The sequence below is a fragment of the Echeneis naucrates genome, chromosome 11, assembly GCF_900963305.1.
Source record: "Echeneis naucrates chromosome 11, fEcheNa1.1, whole genome shotgun sequence".
In the NCBI taxonomy this organism is placed as follows: Eukaryota; Metazoa; Chordata; class Actinopteri; order Carangiformes; family Echeneidae; genus Echeneis; species Echeneis naucrates.
This window is the reverse complement of record NC_042521.1, coordinates 9,815,509-9,835,231: the sequence shown is the minus strand read 5'-3', so window position 1 is coordinate 9,835,231 and position 19,723 is coordinate 9,815,509. Positions and strand designations below refer to the sequence as shown.

General features: G+C 41.1%; 2 protein-coding genes across 4 annotated transcripts in view; one reads left to right on the top strand and one right to left on the bottom strand.

The window, feature by feature from the left end:
• The window catches only part of kcnq4 (potassium voltage-gated channel subfamily Q member 4), a 39,157-nt gene extending 31,999 nt beyond the window's left edge, over positions 1–7,158 (top strand). For 2 of the 3 annotated variants that reach the window (XM_029513667.1, XM_029513668.1), the window contains 3 exons: positions 3,304–3,435; positions 3,712–3,850; positions 4,249–4,452. In XM_029513667.1, coding sequence (XP_029369527.1) covers positions 3,304–3,435; positions 3,712–3,850; positions 4,249–4,452 — 475 coding nt within the window. Of the gene's footprint in view, positions 1–3,303; positions 3,436–3,711; positions 3,851–4,248 lie in introns of all 3 variants that reach the window. The other variant, XM_029513666.1, reaches the window with a different exon arrangement.
• A 761-nt stretch (positions 7,159–7,919) lies between these two features.
• Positions 7,920–10,078, bottom strand: cfap300 (cilia and flagella associated protein 300). The gene is made up of 7 exons (XM_029514726.1): positions 9,975–10,078; positions 9,817–9,898; positions 9,145–9,214; positions 8,854–9,011; positions 8,589–8,761; positions 8,401–8,467; positions 7,920–8,121 (listed from the first exon to the last, which is right to left on the bottom strand). The coding sequence occupies exons 1-7, from the start codon at positions 10,076–10,078 to the stop codon at positions 7,990–7,992; spliced, it is 786 nt and encodes a 261-aa protein (XP_029370586.1). The 3' UTR covers positions 7,920–7,989.
• Between the last annotated feature and the right edge of the window lie 9,645 nt (positions 10,079–19,723).

Below are 19,723 nucleotides of genomic sequence, written 5' to 3'. Positions count from 1 at the left end.
CCCCTGCCTGACCTTGTCATTCAGCAAGCCCAACTCATTCAGGTTGACGGGGTAAGGTGGCAAGATGGGGTTGTCTATTACACCGCATGAACAAACATGCTCAGGAATACTGTAGAGATGGAAGATCACAGTACAGTAGGACATACAGCCTCCAGTGGGACGACGGTATTAACTGATTGAGAGCATTGATGACTTACTGTAATTTATTGACTATCAGCATTAATGGTGCCATCAGAACCAAATGTCTTGCAAACAGTATTTGCGTGTGAAGAAATACTTTTATGTCAAATGATATGTTATGATCGTAATAATTAGAAATAAATCATAATGTGCAAAATGCTAAAACAGACAAATGTCAGTGTTTAAATGTATAGATGCACAGTAGAGGATATACCCGTGATAATATCATCTGCAGACATGCAAGCTTTTCAACCCCCAACACTCACACATAAAGGAAAATTACGCACAGAGTAACAGCTTTTTCTTGACAGCAGTTTTTCACTGATGGTGCAGAAAAAACTACAACTGCTAGCAAACACCTGGTGTTGGGGCCAGGCTGGTCTCCAGGGGGGTCTGATGAGAGGGGATTAATACAACTCTCGTTGGACCCATGTGTTAGCTGATGCTTATGTTAGATTTTAAAATGCAACTTGCCAGCAAAATATTTCTCAAATTATGTATATAGTTTGTAATATAAATAAATATAGGAATAAGAACTGCATATGCTCTTTCTGTTTCACGTCCATCCCAGATTTTGTCACATCATCCATTTTCGTCTTTGTCAAGCTGGTCTTAGTGTTCACCCTGAATTTGCAGTATGTTTACAGTTGTTAACACTTTAGCCTTTGTAGAAGGCCACAGGTGAAATGTTCAGTTCCAAGAATGCAGCGTGATATATTATTTTTTGATATTGCTAGGCTGCTGATGGGGTATTATATGATCTCTACTCAGGTTTGCAATTGACTCAGCAAATAGCTGTGACCTCAGCTGCTCTGGGCTTCAAACAAACCGAGGAGAGGGAGTTCCTCTCACCAGCTGCTTCACTGTGTTAACACATGCATATTCATGCAATTTAGTGAAATTCATAGCATGTCTGTGGGATGCAATTTTTCTGCAGGCCTTAGCCCTGATGCATGTGGTTTATCAATGCCTGGCTGCCTGAGCCAGTTACGTGAGGTGTTCTGTGTATGTACAGAGGGACACGGAGAGGGAGCAGGAAGAAGAGAATGGGGAAACAAGCCGCTATATTTTGCTGTTTCCTTTCTAGTCTTGACTCGACTCCACACAAATCCAATACTGCACAAAACACAAAATTTCTGCACATTTGCAGTCTGGGATGAAATGCCTACTTTATTAAGTAATTAGTTTGGACATGTCTATTTTTTAAAACCATTTGCTCTTTTGTCGCCTTCATCAGTTGTTTTGCTGTTGTTTGTTTTTTAGCTTTTCAGCTTTAATAATTTTAAAATCATCACGTCAACAGCATACATTTCACCATAAGAATGACTTCATACACATATTGTTCCATGCGTATTAGATTGTGTTCACCAGGTAGGTAGTATTGATGAAGATTTAGACCCACCCTACCTGCAACCCCTAGGATGTGTGCTAGTTTAACATTGGTAAGTCACAGATAACAGCTGGCCATTGCAGACTGTCAGGTATCCACCTTTGCTGAATCGCAAGAATATTTGTACTTGCTATGCAAGCATTTTATTGCACAGATGACATTTTCTGTTGCGCCGATCATGTCTGTGTTTTTATATCTCAACTTCCCCACATCAGGAAGATATTCTATCTTTCGGCTAACAGTGCCAGCACTGTACCACTCAAAGCGAACGTTGCTCCGTCGGCCAGAGTTTCCTGGGAGGAAGAGGGGGCCTCACTTAGATGTAACCCTGTATCATTAAAGCCATTTCATTTACAGAGAAAGAGAGTCAGCATTTTTAAGAAAGCTGCAAAGGATCCGAATCAAAAGCTCCCAACCCCCCTTCTCCCACTTCTCAAGCCTTTTCTTTAACCTGCACCTGAGACCCACCCAGGCAAAAAAAAATCTGCATCTACGTGCAAAATAAGAAAAGGGTGCCTGCAAAAATACCCCAAATGCCGGAGTCATCAATAAACAGGAGTGCTGCGTGAGGGAGAAGAGTGCGCTGACGACTGCTAGGACAGAACCTGTAGACCACCACTCCTCCTCCTCTCACTCCTCTTCTCCTTCGCTTGCATCTTTGACTTCATTGTCGCAGCACCAGTTACTACAATAACTGTGTGCTTTATGTCGACGTGGTTAATGCAAGTGCTGTAAGCGTGGATAAATGTTACAGTGGGTGTTTCTGAAAATGACCCCTCTTACAAGCTCAGATATTACTAGCTCCTGTGGCCTGTGGTTCGGATGCTGTGGTGTGTGTGTACCTTTGACCAAGAGTATGATGTGTGTGTGTCTGTCTTCTTGATATAACCGAGAGTTTCGAGGCCTTTGATGCTATTTCTTTTCTTCCTCCTGAAGTCAAAGGGGAGTATTACAGTGGATTTAGTCATCTGGGTGTAAGCGATAGGATTTCCTCCTAAAAGAATCTCCTTCCTTACCCTCCCTCCATCACCTGATGAGATGACAGCTTGAGTGTCTACATTTTTTTCTCGCTTACATTTGGTATTTCCAGTCCATCTGCAGAGCCAGCAGCTCTGAGCTGCCTCTAACATAAATGATAAGAAAGGAATTAAATGGACTCCCTAACACAGGGAGCTATGCACACACGCACACACACACACACACACACACAATTAAACTATCCTCTGCACTCTACTTATTGCAATTCCTCCTCTTCCTCCAGTATGACATCCAGCAGTGGTATGTTTGGGTACTGTTGGGTCAACATTTCCGCAGTGGGATGTGGGTGGGGGGATGATGATGAGCTGCATGCACTGGGAGTGGGAGCAGCTGTGGTTTACCAGTGGCTCCAACATAGCAGCCATACTTACACAAGAACAGAAGCAGGGTGAAGCTCTGATATATGTATGTATGTGTGTGTGCCAATTGCTGAAACGGCAAGTTCTGATAAGAAAATGTTCACCATCATCATAAACGGGGTTTGGGGGGGGGGGGGGGTGCTCTCCTCTCTTTATGAGGCTATTTGTGAACAATAAGATCACTGACTGTAATTAATCTTGTTATCCTCAGGGTGGGCCATCAGTTCCAAAGGTTTTATGACATCCAGTTAGAAGTGGGTGTGCAGTGTGAGATGCTTTAAATGCACCTCAAGAAGTGATAAAAATCTGGGTTGTTTGTTTTTGACACATTTTAAGGATCCTAAAGTTCCTTGTGGCCAAGAGGAAGTTTAAGGAGACACTGCGTCCATACGATGTGAAGGACGTCATAGAACAGTACTCAGCTGGTCACCTGGACATGTTGGGCCGCATCAAGAGTCTGCAGATGAGGTAGGCTTCGTGTACTTCGGTTTCTAATGTTTCTTTGCTTTATAACGGAATGAGTTTCCAAAGGGGGTGATGTGTATAGAAATCACATCTAATTTTAATTAATTCAATTTGAAATGAATGAAATAAAGTTAATAAAGCAAGTAATTGCTATATTTGATTAATATAAATCACTATAAAGGGTTATAAAGAGTGTGATGGTTTTCATTATATTTATTATAATAATCATAAATCTGAATAATAATCTATTTTGTCTAATTTCTTGTGTTTGTATGAAAGGGTGGACCAGATAATTGGACGAGGAACTGTTCAGCCTGATAAGAAGGCCCGTCCTGAAAAAGGAGAGAAGACACCGCCAGAACTGGACCCACTGGATGAGCTTAGCATGATGGGTCGTGTAGTCAAAGTGGAGAAACAGGTAACCAAGGGATAGTGTGATTTAAACATCAGTCAAAAAACTCAATGGATCACTTTTAGTGATTTGAATGGATCTTAAAAGAAAAATACAGGAAGTGCAATAAACTGAGAGCAGGAAATGATGTCATGTAGCAGCTGCAGTCCCTGCTTGACTTAGTCAGTGGCTTTTTTTTTTGTATCATCAGTCCATCGTTTCTGCCACACTCAAGAGGCTGTTTTTTAATACTAAGAAATGATAAGGTATTGTGTTAGCAGCACTCATTAGCCAATACGTCATGATCCAGCTTATCAGAAACAGTGTTAAAGGAAACTCCCTGCAAGCCCTCCCCTCCAACTTTGCCACAATTGGGCAGAATAAAATGTGAAAGAAGCTTTTCACACTTGTGTATGTTTCCTTAGGTCCAGTCCATAGAGAACAAGCTGGACCTCCTGCTCAATTTCTACTCCCAGTGCCTAAAGAAAGGCTCATCCCACTTTACTCTGTCCTCCCTCCTGGAGCCTGACCTGACGTCTGACTACCACAGTCCCACGGACCAAAGAGACCTCTTCCCCTCTGCAAACACACTCAACATCTCCCAGTCTGAGAGCGGCCACTTTGAATGACAGGGAGCCGAGCAGACGGGGGAGCTTTCACAAAACAGGCACAAATCCTTCGCATCTTTGTCAGATGATTCCTCACTCTGAGCAGCCCAGACTACATCTCTGCTCTTCCCCTCCCTTTAATTCCTTATTCTGCAATGATGCCCCCCCACACACCGCACACACACACACACACACACACACACACACACATCGGTATCCTTAGCCAGTGCCATTGAATGAATGTGGCTCCACTAGATGGCTCTACCCGATAAGGCACCTCAGCCAAAGCTGCTCACAGGACCCCCCCCCCCCCCCCCCCCCCCCCCCCCAGCCCAGCCCAGCCCAGCCCAGCCCAGCCCAGCCCAGCCCAGCCCAGCCCAGCCCACTACATCTTGAGTGAACAAAGGGGTCAATTACTTGACTACGGAATCACTTTAGCCCACTCACTCACAAGCTTCATATCTATGATATGATGATCACACACCGTGAGCTTCGAAATTTTGAGACAACTTCAACACAACCTCCACGTTCATCATTTCCTTCTTCTCATGGCTATCTGGATCAACTGACTGACTGGCACTTGCCATGCCAGTCATTTGTTCATTGCATTAGCATGGCATCACAATCCTTAATGCTAGGATGAATACAATTACCCCCTCTAGAAAAACATGCCTAGAGGAACTGTTGCTACAGAAATAATCTCCTCCCTTGGATTTTGGGCTGGCAGACTGGGCTCACTTCACTAAGGCACCAAACTAGGGACTTCAAAATCTGTAAATCCTGCTTTAATCGCCCAAACCTGTCACACAGAAACAGAGCTGGAAGAATGTGTTGGAGTACACGATGTGTACTGTATTGTAGTTTGTTTTGATCTCCATTCCTTTCCTCAGAAGTTCTGTCTCTAACATGCCCGACTGCAAAAAAACTAAAAATTTGACATCATTCCCTTTTGGGCTGCCATGAATGAGGCATGTTTCCATTTATTTGTGGGAGGTCAAAATGACTTTGTGCAGGTCTAAAAATATGTCCTTTGCCATGTTTTAAAGGCTATTTCATTATTCCAGTAACTAGAGTTAGTGTTTTTAACACGATCTTGAAAGGTCTCTGTCTTGCAGCCCACCCTCTCAAACATGCATGTTGCTTAGATGAGTCCTGTAGATAAAACTTGACTGTTCCTCAGTCGGTCTTTAGACAGACAGTATATTTAGATATTCATTTTCTGCACTGCTCCTTGCAACTCACATTGAGCCTCAGGTAAGGTTTACCATGTCAGCTGGTTCAGACAGTTTCTAATATTTCACAACCTTTCCTATTGGAGAATAGTTGTCACTCTTACAGTCATCACATGGTACATGAACTCGCAGAGACTTTTGGTTGGTGCAGGTTTAAACAACGGCCAACCTGTAAGGTGTCCATGTCCAACGCATGAAGGCCATTAAGGGGCTGGTCCTGGACCTTACAGCTTTGGGTTGGGTGTCAGTCTGCTTCACTCTCTTCTGTCTCTTCGGGTTGTTTTGTGGAGATATTCGATACACAGTAAATGCTCTGTGCTTATGGACAAAACTGGAGAGTGCACAAAGGCACACACACATATTCACAATGAAAGCATTTCTTTACTTAAATACTCTGGCACTTGATAAAAATAGCACATTTTTTTATGTGTAACTTTATCATTTTCTTTAAATGTGTTTACTGAAACTATGTTCGATTTTGTGTAAACTACAACAGCAAATTTCTATGTTTTTGTAATGATTATTTTTGGGGGGGTTGTTAAAGTGAATGTAGAGTTTAAGTTAATATATTTAATTCAGTTAGCCGTTAACTTAAAAATAAATGTAGCATTTTTGTCAAGTTAAATCATGGATGACACAACTGTAATTTCACACAGGCGATCAGGTTGACTCACACACAAAGGACTCACAGAGCTCATGTATTTAAAACTCCTGTTTTGTTTTGGGGTTTTTTTTATATGTCATCAGATAATTGCTGCCAGTTTCAGCTAAGAAAATATTCATCATACTGTATTTGGCCAGTGAAAACATTTCTTCTCTCCTTAAAACTGATTCATCTATTTGGTTGAGTTAAGCCAGTTTACTCAGGTGCTCCACTTCTCCATTTAAGCCAAGACATCAAACAGTGAATGTACAATACTTCATTGCTTGGCTTATTTAGATCAGATTATTTTAGATCTCTGCCATAAAGAATAAAATGGCACTTTGGAGCTTGTTGTTTGTGTCATAAAATCTTTTTATTCATTTTGGAGAAGAATACAAGGTTGCTTTATTGTTTGGCCTAAATTATAGCAGAGTTGTCTCTGTTATTAGAGGCGCTATTACACTGAACTGTACTGTCACTTCATTCTCACCTGGAATGATGAACTTCATGAAAATGTATGTGAGAACACTGTATTGCATGTTTTTGTTAGTAGTGGCCCCAGCATTAGGAAAAACAAATTAATGTCTTCTGTGACGTCTTGAGTGAAGTCATGAAAAGAAATGACTTGTGCCTTCTCTGTCCTTGATCTGTAACTGATATGGTGCGGCTTTCTACCATAAACGTCAATATTAATGCTGCTTTGAAAACAACAGTGTTTGATATTAATATCACACAGGGATAGCCATTAGCTCCTTTTGCAAAAATATTGATCTAGCTAAAGGAAAACTCAAAAAAAAAAAAAAAAATATGAACAAAGTTTTTAGGGGTGTCAGTCTTTAAGAACTGTTGCAACCTTTGATATTTTCTGAGAATATTACTGTAGATTTAGCATATCATTGTATTGCTGCCGGGACCTCCTTGCATCGATGCCCGTACTATATTTTCACACCTGTCAGATCTGGAGGCGGGAGGCATGGACATTTGTGTCACCACAGGAAAGTCTGCAGATCGTCTCCTTTCATAAGCATGTCTCTTAGATAAGAATGGCTCCTCCACAACTACCTCTGAGGCTACTAGGTGCCCTAGTCTAGGAAATCCAAGTAAGAAAAACAGTATTTGATTGTCAAACTGACTGAATGCAATGCATGACTCAATCTGCACGTTCTCTTATCTCTTGTCATGTTCTCACCATCCATCATTCACTGACTTGCTGCCATTTGACATTCCAGCTCATTGCCCTTTAACTCTTTTCGATATTGGAACTGTTGGTAAAATGAAACACAAACTGATCAAAGCAATAAGCAAAATGCTAACCTTACAAAGTCTTCCAACTGATGTAGCTACTGATTGTTGACATATTGCGCTTATCTTATTTTCTAATCTAATGCACAGCTCTATTTGATCTTTTAAAAAGATACAAAAATGTGTATCTGCTGAGGAGAAAATTAGCTCACTTGACTAACTTATTAATTTATTTGTTTCAATAAAGTTCTTCGGAATGTATGGTGATTGTTGGAGTTTTTCTATTGTTTGTTTGTTTTTGTGTGTGTGTTTTGCTCAAAGTTTTGAGAAAGTGAACTGACTGCAGTCAGGCTAAAGTTCTCACCCAGAGCTGATGTGTTTGGGTACACACTGTCTGATAGGTCTGATGCTGGCAACACAACCATGTCTGTTTTTTGATTGTCACACTGTGAAGTTTCCAACTCCATAGAAGTGGTAGAAGATGGTCACATGCCGTTTGAAGGGGTCGACAATCAAATAGGCAAATGTTTGCTCCTCCGCTCGTCTCCCAGGGAAACATTGTCCTGACTCGTCCTGCAGGGGATAAGTTGGAAAAGAACAACAATGGGTTCCAGCTAACTGAAGAAAACCACTTATTGTTTATTGTTAATGAAAAAAATGCTACTTGAATTTAATTTTATAATGAAGTGTCTTCAAACAGAACAGCTGAGCTGTGACTGTGCATTCATCACAAGTGCCATGCTGCTGTGAGCAATTTGGTTTGAGGTGAGATTTAATTAAAATATGTTCACATGACAATAAACACACACAGACACACGTGCAGCTCACGCAAACACTTAACCTGTAACTTACGTAGGCACAGACTTTGAGCACCATGGAGACAACACCAATTTTCTTTGTTTCTGAATCCTTCTGAACACTATAGAGCAAAAAATTACAAGTTAACCGTCATAATTTACAGTCTTGTTATGTATACAAGGCAGTAAGGGGAAATCTAATAAGACCATATTTTTATTTACATATAGCTGGATACTGCTCACCTGATCAGATCTTTGTACACCTGCTTTGTGGTATTGATGTAAGGCTGTAGGGTATCTTCATACTGGCAGATCTCTCCTCCAAGACAGAGGTGCTTGAAGAGGCGAAACAGAAACTCTCCTCGCTCCTCTCTTCCAACCACATAATAGTGTTCACTGTCCTCTTCCTGCAGCATCTGGAGAAACAGGGGATGACGTACACACTGACTTCATGTCAAAACACAGGCACAGATGAGACAGATCGATGGAAGAAGACTGAGCGAGCCACCTGTCTGAGTTCATCATAGTCAGAGTGGACGTCATGAAAGCATTTAACTATATGCCCAGAGGGCCTCAGGATGCCACAAGAGGAGATCGGGTCAAACAGCTCCATGGAGACTTTAGTGCACGGTACCACCTCCACATCCACAAACACAACGGGCTTGTCTACAACACACACACACACACACACAAAATGGTGAGAAACAATCCAGAGAGATCTGCCAACAAATATTGTAAGGCAGATGAAAGCAATTTCCTATGATCAGTCCTAGAAGGATTTCTGGGGGATATTGCATACCAAGAGGGACCCAGACTCCAACCTCCATATTTTTAAGATTGGCAGCCACATCAGGGTCTCTGAAGAAGCACTGCACATACAGAGTGAAATCAAGAGCTTTCAAATAAGATTAGAAACAGTTAAAGCCTCTTATCAAAACAGACAACCTGCACTTGCGTTTGTATTTCACAGTACACATATTGTTTAAATATGTTTTACATCTTGGGGGCAAAGTAAATCTTAGGTTTGCAACTATTTTCCCTTTTGGATAATCTCTCTGAAGTTCATAGGAAGTGACGTCTCACACAAGGAGGAGGAGGGGAGTTTACAAATCAGAGACACCTGAGCTGAAAAAAAGAGGAGAAAGTTCAAACAAAGGATGCTGAAGTAGAAAGTGTTAGAAGCGAGACAAGGAAAGGAAGGAAAAAGAAACCAGAAGTGAGGAAAAAAAACTAAATAATCTGGCATGGCAAGGAATCTGGTAAAGGAGAAAAGGATTGAGCTCCGTGAGTCATTCTCACAGTCTCACAACTAATTTTCTTTTAGTCGGCCAATTCATAAAATCAATTGTGTTGAAGCTCCACATTCATAACAATAATATTCCATTATTTAACAAAAGTACCTGGCTGGCTGAGAAAGTATGATAATTTCAGATTGAGTTGCAGTAGTCTTTGTCAGTGTGGAGGGTCCTACCAGTGCAAACTTTTCACAGTTGTAGGAGTGAAAGCTCTGGTCAAAGCTGTAAGACTGAGCTGAAATCCTCCCCAGCATGGACCTGAAATGAACACACATCAAGCCACAGCACAGAGAACATGAACAATTAACTCATTGGCGTTCCTAAAGCTGCTCACCATTTCATTAACAGCGCTAATGTGCCTTTGTCCTGTAGGAAGGAGAATTTTTTAGAGGGAAGGAAAGCAAAAGAAAAGGTTTGCTCCACCGTCTCATCTGCCATGTTCGCTGCCTCTTTAGCTGTTGTTGGCCTACAAAACCCGTGAGCACTCGCTCTCATTCGCATAGAGGCAGCCGGTGTGCAGGCGTCGACAAGCCAATCAGTGGCAGGTGTGTCCACTAACAGCCAATCAGCATCTAGTTTACCCACTTTGTTCCGGTTTCAAAAATAACAACAAAGTGAGTGCTCTTTCTTTTTCTTATTAAACCCATCTCAGAATTGCGTCGTGTTGCCAGGGCAACGTTTAACTGGAACATTCTTTTTTTCCCCAAATAGCTAATGCTAATGCCGCAGCTAATCCTAAATTCTTTTCTTTTAACTTTGTTATTGTTGTTCACGTCTGAGTTTCTATATTTGCCAGTAAAGTATTAAATTAATTACACTGATTAACTTGAGCCAGCAGAGAGCGACCTCCCCCTGCTTTGGAAACACGCACCTCCAACTGCATGCCAGGTGTGTGTTACTTGTCTTCTCTTTCTTTCCTGTATTTCACGAAGGATGCATGGAACAGGTATCTGATAGGATAATCACTCTCTTCTACCGCAGTCAGTCAAAATTTAACCAAGCACGTGTGTTGACAGTGACCCGAGAAGCCCCTTGTCGCCGTACAAACAGACAGTAAAAATCCTGTGTTCTCCTGGAAAACAGCCAATAAGAGCTGGTACATCTAATGGCTTGGATGCTTCAACATTTTCCTCAAATGGCGGAAACTCATAAAGTCTGTTCAATCAGGGAAGAACAGCTGAGCCTCGGGAACAGGCTAAGGAAAAGGCCCCTCAAACGATCAAGCTTACATTCATAGTTCATTTTTAATCATATCCAAAGGGCACTGTGTCTTCAGATGTGGATTAGAATGTGACTCTGTTGCTTGTTGTTCTACATATGTTTACACTTTTGTCTACACCTGAAACAAGCTCTCCTCCTTGCGTCCTACAGATCCCTACAAGCATTTTTATGTTTCCTGTATACTCCTTTCATTCCCCTCATTCCCAACATTCCAGGATGGTTCCGGATGTGGGTTCCCTTTGAACCACATACCATTAAGGACACCCAGACCCTGATGTTCCCCATAAGGAGATCCAAGAGTATCCAGTGTGGGGACACCCTGAAGTCGGCCCTCACCCAATAAGGTTTGTTACTGTGATAACTGCGATTTCCACAGTTTAATAAGGAGTCAGTAAAAACTTTTATAATGGATTATCGCAATAGTCGCTTGGAACCTTTTTCATAGATGGTTGTGATTGTTTTGCTTTTTTTCCTCTGACCTGTTTCACTAAACCTTTAATGGCTTTTATTAGTTTCATCTCAGCTGATGACATGAGTAAAGAGATAGTGAATAAAGACAAGAAATTGTGAGGGTGTCAATGAGTCTGATACTGACAAACCCCTCCATCAATATGTTAGTTTTACACATATGCACATGTTGATATTGTCTGGATAAGAAATCATCTTCATTTAAATTGAAAAGTCTCTGGCTGATGACTTTAAAATGTACTACTGTGACTATTCTGCCTGGTGAGAGCATTATCATTATCATTGCCATATATTATGTTGTTAGATTAATTAACACTGTGTAAACAAAATAGCCACTGATAATTTATTTTACTATATTCAAAATACTGATAATGATAGAAGTGATATTCTGAACTATGTCTAAATTTTATGTACAGTACAGGCCAAAACTTTGGACATACCTTCTCATTCAAATGAATAGGAAAGTGTGTCCAAACTTTTGGCCTGTACTGTATGTCTGTAAATAAAGCAAGACCACTGCATAACACAAGAGACTCAAGGTGGGACCAAGTCCAAACTTTGACTGATGGAGTGATAAAATTGGGCCAAATTGATGTTTTGACATTTTCTAGCCTGAATATATAAAAGTGTGCCTCTCATTGTCTGGTGATTGCTGGTAATGGCAGTAATGGCACTTGATTACTCCTCATTAGAACCATCAGGATCAACGCTGAGACTTGGCAGGCAGGAGGGCGAGGCAGGTGAAAAGCTATCACTGCTGAGGAATGTTAGGAGGTGATTGCTGTCTGTGTTTGTATATTTTCTCAACAATTGAAAAGAAAATCAACAGCTGAGACTGAACTTTTTCCAGATACTGCCTAATAGTCAGTGAAATCATGACACCCGCATGATCTCTGCTTTTGATTCATCTGTTTAAAAGCAAAGGAAGAACAAGCTTGTACCATGGTGTCAGTATTTTAGGGACCTTTTTGGTCATGTCACATCGCCATTTCACCACTGACATCATCTTCATGAGTCCAGGCTTTAGTTTCTGTTGTGATTTATGCCCCTAATCTTTTTGCACCATTTTATGCCATTTGGATAAACATTTTTTGCAGCAGGCAGAAATGTATGGCCAGTTCACCAGTTGACTGGATATCAGATCCCCAACAGTGCTATAGAGAAAGAGGAAGCAAGGTAAGCCCAAGTGTTGTGCCCACCTTTTGGAGGACAATGGAAAAATTCTGCTGGGGTATTTTGATAGTGACTGAACCAGTACTTGAATGTTTTCCCAGTGAAGTCATGTTGAGTGTGGACTTTGTTACTGAGCTGTTTTTATGCTGTTCAGGGTCAGACAGCAGTCCCACAGGGGGTTGGGTTATTCTCAGTCACTCTGCACCCTGCTCCTGTCTTTGTATGGCATATTGTGATGCTGTGAAACAGTGTGGCACACAAATATGACGTAGGGCTTTAACATTTAACCTCCACTTTGACTCTATTTTTTTATTATTTAGGAAATGTCTGGGGTAGCATAGCAGCATAGTGGTTAGCGCTGTTGCCCCACAACAAGAAGGTCACGGGTTCGGGGCCCGGGGCCTTTCTGTGTGGGTTGGCATGTTCTCCCTGTGCATGTGGTGGTTTCCTCCCACCATCCAAAGACATGCATGTTTGGGTTAATTGTTGAGTTTAAATTGTTTGTCTCTGTGATGGACTGGTGACCTATCCAGGGTGTACCCAGCATCCCCTGCAACCCAGAAACAGATTAGTGAATTAATTAATAACTTTCTGATTTATTCTGTTTTGTCTATCTATTTCCTGTAAGTATATCTTGCTGTCTTTCTTTTTTAAAGTTCAACTCTTTTTTTTTTCTTTTTTTTTTACACATTTAAATTTTTTTCTTTTTGTTAGTGAATTGTTATTCACTTGAAAAGAATTTAAACCAATTATCACTACATGGTTGCCTTGTGGCCCTTTAAAGTGAGCAAATGCAGATAACTTCAAAACATCATCACAATACGTCCTTGTGTGTGGACTTAGCTGTTCAAGTTCAAGCAAAGATTGTGTAATGGATGTAAAGATGGAAGACAAAAATCAACAAAATTTCATGCCACAGTATTTTTGTCTGTTTTATACTTTCAGTCGTCTCACGACTTGAGAGTTTTTCTGGGGCTTGTTGGGTTGTCTTGATACTCAGGTTACTCCCCACTGTGTGTACACATGCAAATTAATGTGATGCAAATGAAAACTGATTTTAACCTAATAGAACATTCTGTTGGCTAGGTCTTAAGGTTTATGTTTTTGCTGCAGAGAAGCCAAATAACAGAACAGAAACCAGAACTAGTTTGTTATGTCTACCTCCAAGCACACTCTTCTTTTATTTCCCCTTGTTTATTAATTTTCCGCCACCCTGTGTGATAGTGTAGCTGAGATATTCAGGGAATCTTAGAATAGCTTTGCAGGGACACGCCGAGGAGGAGAAATATGGAGGAGGGGGAGATGAGACAAGAGAAGATAGAGGTGGAGGTGGAATGGGAAGAGGCCATAGGCGAAATGAGTCTCTCAAGATAGGACCTTCATTGATGTGGCTGCCCTTTAATGTGTTTTTGATACTATCTGTGGGATCTGCATCTGTGCTGTCTGCTTACCATTACTGCGCCTCTTTAGTCTAATCCTGTCAGCAACTTGAGGTATAAGTGTATTGATGGATGGCAGGTGCTGTCATCAAACAGTGATAGCCTTTGAGGATCGATGTTGATGGTCTTATAGGGTTAGTGTTGTGGTTTTACAGACAAAAGAAGGTTCAGCTTCACATGGGTCAGAGGTCAGGACTATTTTATAAAGTGGCTCATGCTGGGTAATAGCTGCTTTTTTGCTATGTACATTTTTTTAAATCTCTATTCTATTCTTTTATTCCTACATTACTCCTGTTGGTGGGTGATTTTTTTTTTTTTTTTTTAATCTAATTTTGAATACAGAATGAGTCACTTTTGATGGAATGGCATTGCTTGTCTTTGACAGGTTCTTATATCCTCTGATGGGGACAATGATGGTCCTGTGATGGTGTCAACACATCCCTCCCCCCATGCAAACATAACCATGAAACCTTGTATTTGCACGGTTTTCTATATTTGAAGTGAGGCAGGAGCCGGATAGAGTGCAAGAAAATGTCTAATATTTCTTGTAAAATAACATCCACAAAGTATTATGTAGAAATCATAATTTACCAATAAAAACAAGGAAAACAAATTGTTCCGAACCTTGGGGTGTTTCCTCAGTGTTGAATCTGTGTGGAGAGCGCATCGATTGTGTAACAGCTGGATTTGAGGCAGGATAAACTGATGATAAACACAGGAGAAGTGAGGAGCGCTGCTAAAGAGTTACTGTCCTCTGAGCCCCTTGTCCTGAACCCCATTCTGCGCCGAGAAAAACAAAAACACTCTTTTTCATAGCCAATCCTTTATTTTTGCAAACCATACTTTTGAGGAAATGAATCTGTCATCCACACATTAACGAAGGAATGTTATTTTAAAAGGGATTTCAAAAGGTTTATTCAACATATTTAGATGCTGTTGTGTGGACTTTGTCACAAAAGTAGTGGCCTCGGTCAAATCAGAGATTGCAAGTGTACCGTGCCTTTATAAAACTGAACTTCTGGCAGGCCTAACTGCCTAATTAATGTAGATGATACGCCATAGTTAATGAGGTGAGATGACTTCCCAAATTTTGTATTCTCAAGCCTGTATGACCGAATGTCCTCTAGGGACTGTCCCAATTTTGGTGGATACGTGTCTCAGTTTCCAGTTCCATGATTCTGTATCAGTCTCACTCATTTTGTTAGTTGACCTTTATCATAGCACCGGTTACCACAGTAACAATACACAAAACTGGAAATGTCCCTGGTTTTCATAACCGAAATCTGGCCACCCTAAAGGTCAGCACTGTTAAAATGATGACTTGCTATTGGTCAAACATACAAATGTTGTGACATAGTTTATCAAAAATGTATTTGGTGCATACATCTTGAATTGTATCTTAAAATTCTATTTTGTACTTAAATTGCTGGTGTAAGAAAGCTGTTACAGATCAATACATCATGATGGATGCAATAAGCTGCTTTACTTGTGATGAGTTCCTTCAGTGAAGGGATGAGTGCAGGGATAGGTGGCAGATATTGAGTGATGGTGTTAAGATTACCATGGGGGGGGGGGGGGGGGGGTCAGTTCCTGTGGGAACTGGGGTGGATGGATGGAGGTGCTGGGTGGTTGGAGGGGAGAGGAAAGTGTGCACCACCTGAGACCTCCTGTTGTCTTTTTGTTTAAAGTGGGGATGACATCATTTGTAAAGAGGGAGGGGGAAGTGTGCATATTAGAGGGACAAGCTATGAGGTGCCTTTCCTTTGTTGTCCCAGTGGACAGATGCTTATACAAGTCCTTCAGCTTCCAAAGCCAGACTGCATTTTTATAGGATATTCCTTAACAGAAGTATGATGTAGCATAAGAGAAACAAGACCCTTCATGTCACATATAGTTAATTTAACCTTTAGCACAGAAAAAAAGAGATACTGTTTCATCTCTAGCTCTTAAAATATATTAGTAATTTTAAGCAATAAAATATCAGTAGGTCTATATTGTTATGGTCAGAGGGATCATGGCATCTATGGTGCAGGTTTCACTGAGCCTTTGTTATTGGTGGCACCTGTGATTTGCCCTCAGCTGGTTCTAATCACCCTGTCTGGGATGTTATATAGGGAGGTTGTTTGGTCTGGGCTCAAGGAGACTGCAAGAAGAGGGTCAACATCAGCAGCTGACTCTTTGCATTTTCTTTGTGTTTCATGGTGTTTTGTTTTTTCCTTCTGCGATCCTCCCCAGTGACTCTGACTTGTGTTTATTTTGATTCCTATTGTCTTTATTTGCCAGTCATTTTTGATAGAATTTGTGGAATGGCTGTGTTCTATTCCTGAAGCCAGCCTTTTAGAAAACATGGGAATCTTGTCTGACATGTGCACTTTTATTTTTTGTTAATTTCCTGTTTGTTACCCCTGTTGGTTATATTTTTATTTTGAGTAAATGTAATCATAGGGATTAATATATAGTCAGATCTGTTTCATGTTGAAAAAGAAAGTGATAAAAAGTTGTATATTCCTTATGGATGCTCGTCTTCCTTGTCTGGATTCTTTGTTTAATGTTGTCTAACATTTTCATCTGTAATGAAGCCACCCTTTGGATGGTCAAATCTTTAATGGGTAATTATCAATTAAAAGTTGAATGGATAAATGAAGTATAATTACACTTTTCGTCCATACTATCTCCTGGAACAAACATAAGTGGGACTTATTGGTAAGACTTATTGGTATATTAATGGCTGGGTAGTGTGAACTGTGAACTGTTACAGTTCCAGAGCATTGTGGCTTTCAACCTCTGATGAGCTTGTTGAATCTTGTTGAAAATACAACATCTGCTTGATGAATCTCATCGAGCAGATGCAGTATTTAATTTTGCTGACAAGAAAGAAGATTTAAAGCAACTCAGTTTCCTACATTGAATGATTCAGAATCAGTCACCTCTTTGGCAACAAGAATTAACCTGCAAGTCAGTGGTTTCACAATCAGTATGAGCCCTGTGTGACAGGCGGTCAGACGTGTGGGTGGCAGAAGTGAGAGACAGACTGATATTAATGCCATTTTAGTTCCTGCAATACCTGTTGACTACTCCCTTTTTGCACATTTTAAGGGAAATCGATGTGCCTGTAGTCATGGAAAACATCATGGTCTTGGCAAAGCACTGGAAAACATGACAGACAAATAGATTACTTAATTTTCATTTAACCACAAGCACAAAGTTGCCCTTACCTGAACCAAAATGTTTTTGCTGCCTAAACCTAACCTTACACATCACTCAGGAGGCATACCTAGTTCATATAAGTCTTGAGTTTCTTAAAAGATTCTTATTTCACCTTTTTGTCCTAGCTCTAACTAACTGGGCTATATGTTTCTTGGAGATGTGCAGAACAAAAGCAGTTGTAGATCCCTAAACAGGATTGAGACCTATTTTATTCAGAGTGAGAAGCAATTAGAGCCTGAAACTGATCTGGACAAGGGGATTAGGGGACTTCTTTAGATGTAGTGTTACTCATATTCCATACATGAAGCTGTTTGTCTTGGGGTCATTAAGCAAGGAGTGTCCATAGCTGTCAAAGCCAACATTGTCAAGTGCCATAACCCCAGCTGCAAAAGAGAGAGAACAAACAGTACAATGAAATTCTGACAGTCTCCCAAATATCTGTGCTTCTCATCAACACTACCAAGTGGGTGTTTTTCCATACACTTGCTACTCTAGTAACTACCCTAATAATATCCAGGAAGGTTGCTGATGCACTCCGTCCACGTGCGTGACGCATCACTCCCATTGTTGTTTACTATCAGCTCGTCCTACATGTTCTCGGAAGTGAAAATGCTCCAGAGAGGAGGAGATGGCTATGTGTCCACTCCTCCGAGGGGTCAGGGGCGTAGACCTCCACCCTGACACAGTGCAGCTGAGATTCCCAGCCTCGCTGCGTTGCATCTTTGGAGGATTGTGATGTAATGATCACAAGAAAGAGAGGGATTGTTCCTCAAGACCACTGTGTGGTTGTGTGTGTGTGTGCGTGCACGCACTCGTGTGTGTTTCTGGCCTACTCTATAGGCCTGTCAGGTCCAATCTCAAAGCTGGAGCCCTTTTCTTGAAGTTTCCTCAGTAAATACATTCAGGGCCATTCATATAAACGTGCAACACAACTGCCTTGTTGTGTCCATGCAAGCGTGTTTGTATCTCTCTGGAGTGTGCTCCAGGGAGACACACAGCTCCCTGTGTATGTATAGGCCCTATTGTTACCATGTGTGTCCTCAGCCTCCACAGTTCAACCTATTTTTGGGAAATGAGCTCACAAACAGAAGCACTGCTGATCTGATATCTGTTCCCTTTTTGCTGTCTTGGGGAATTAAATGTCACAGTTAAACATCTGGAGGTCTTGTTAAGGCCTGACTCATTGTAGGCTTGGGCAAGCTTATGTGCGCATATGTCAAATGTACACTTTGACATGGGTCTTACAACACACCACCTACAGACAGACTTTTCTGATGAGTTGAGGGTGAATCACACATACTTCCACATCCTGTGACTTTCTCCCCTGAGTCAGAGTTCATGGATGTGTTCAGCCTATTGGAAGGTCCTCACACACACACACACACACACACACACACACACACACACACACACACACACACACACACACACACACACAGATACAGATACATACCATCCTCTACAGGTGGCTCCAATCAAACTCTTGTGCGTTCACAGTCAACAAAGAATCATAGCCATACTCTAATGTACATGAATAATTTCCTGACAAGGTAAAACTAAAACAGTTTGATTCAAACTCAACATCAGATAATTTATTAATTATAAATTTGTACTTTGAAACTTCTTAATTTCTTCAGCACATTGGAGACCTGTGGAGGAACAAATTATTATTTCTACTGAACAAATTGAGCAGCATGGCATTTTTGTACCTTTTTGAGGTCAGTCTTTTGCTTTCTTGTGACGATTTTCTGTGGAGCTTTACTGCCTTCCTTTCCACCCTGCTGTGCTTTGTTATTGATTCAGCCTATAACTTATTGATCAGACCAAAGGGATGCCCTAGGACAGCTGTGTCCGCCGTGAGATGTTTAATATTCTTATACAGAAAAAAATGTGAAAAAGAATGTGAAAATGTTTCATGTATAGAAAATCCCTCATACCTCATTGATTTTTGATCAGTTGTTTGGAAATGAGATGTTGTAAATAGACTGAAGACAACTGTCCAAAAAGAAGAAGAAAACATCCATCTTTTTTTTGTTTTTTTTACATTCAAGGAATTTATCATCCCAAAGAAGCCAGAGTCTCAACTCCAGAGACCAGTTTGTAGGTTTCTAGAAGCTGGGAGGTCCTCCACAGGCCATCAAATAATTTCCTGGCTGGCGAAGGTGAAGTTATGCAACCAATGGCCACTAGATGGTGGGCAGGAGGTCAGTGGTGCTCACCGCTGTCTACACCATAAGAAGATATGACCCTGCAGGGAGAAAGCACACATAGTGCAGAGGAAAGTGCTGTTTGTAGAAAGTGACAGTGGAAAGACAGTAAGATTAGAATCAGCAAAGCCAATATAGATGTGGCTAGTTCCAGTCTGATATAATGGGGAAATACATTAGGAGATAGTCGTCATGTGGGAGTCACAGGGAATGAAATGTGAGAGAGGAAGGGAGAGTAAGCAGGAGGCAGTAAAGGAAGGGACAGAGGGCAGAGTTTGGAGGGTGGAGAGAGGGGTCGGAGGGGGGGAGTGGTTAGTCCTCACTGACTGCCTGTATATAGAGAAGACGAAGTGTGACAGAGCAGATCC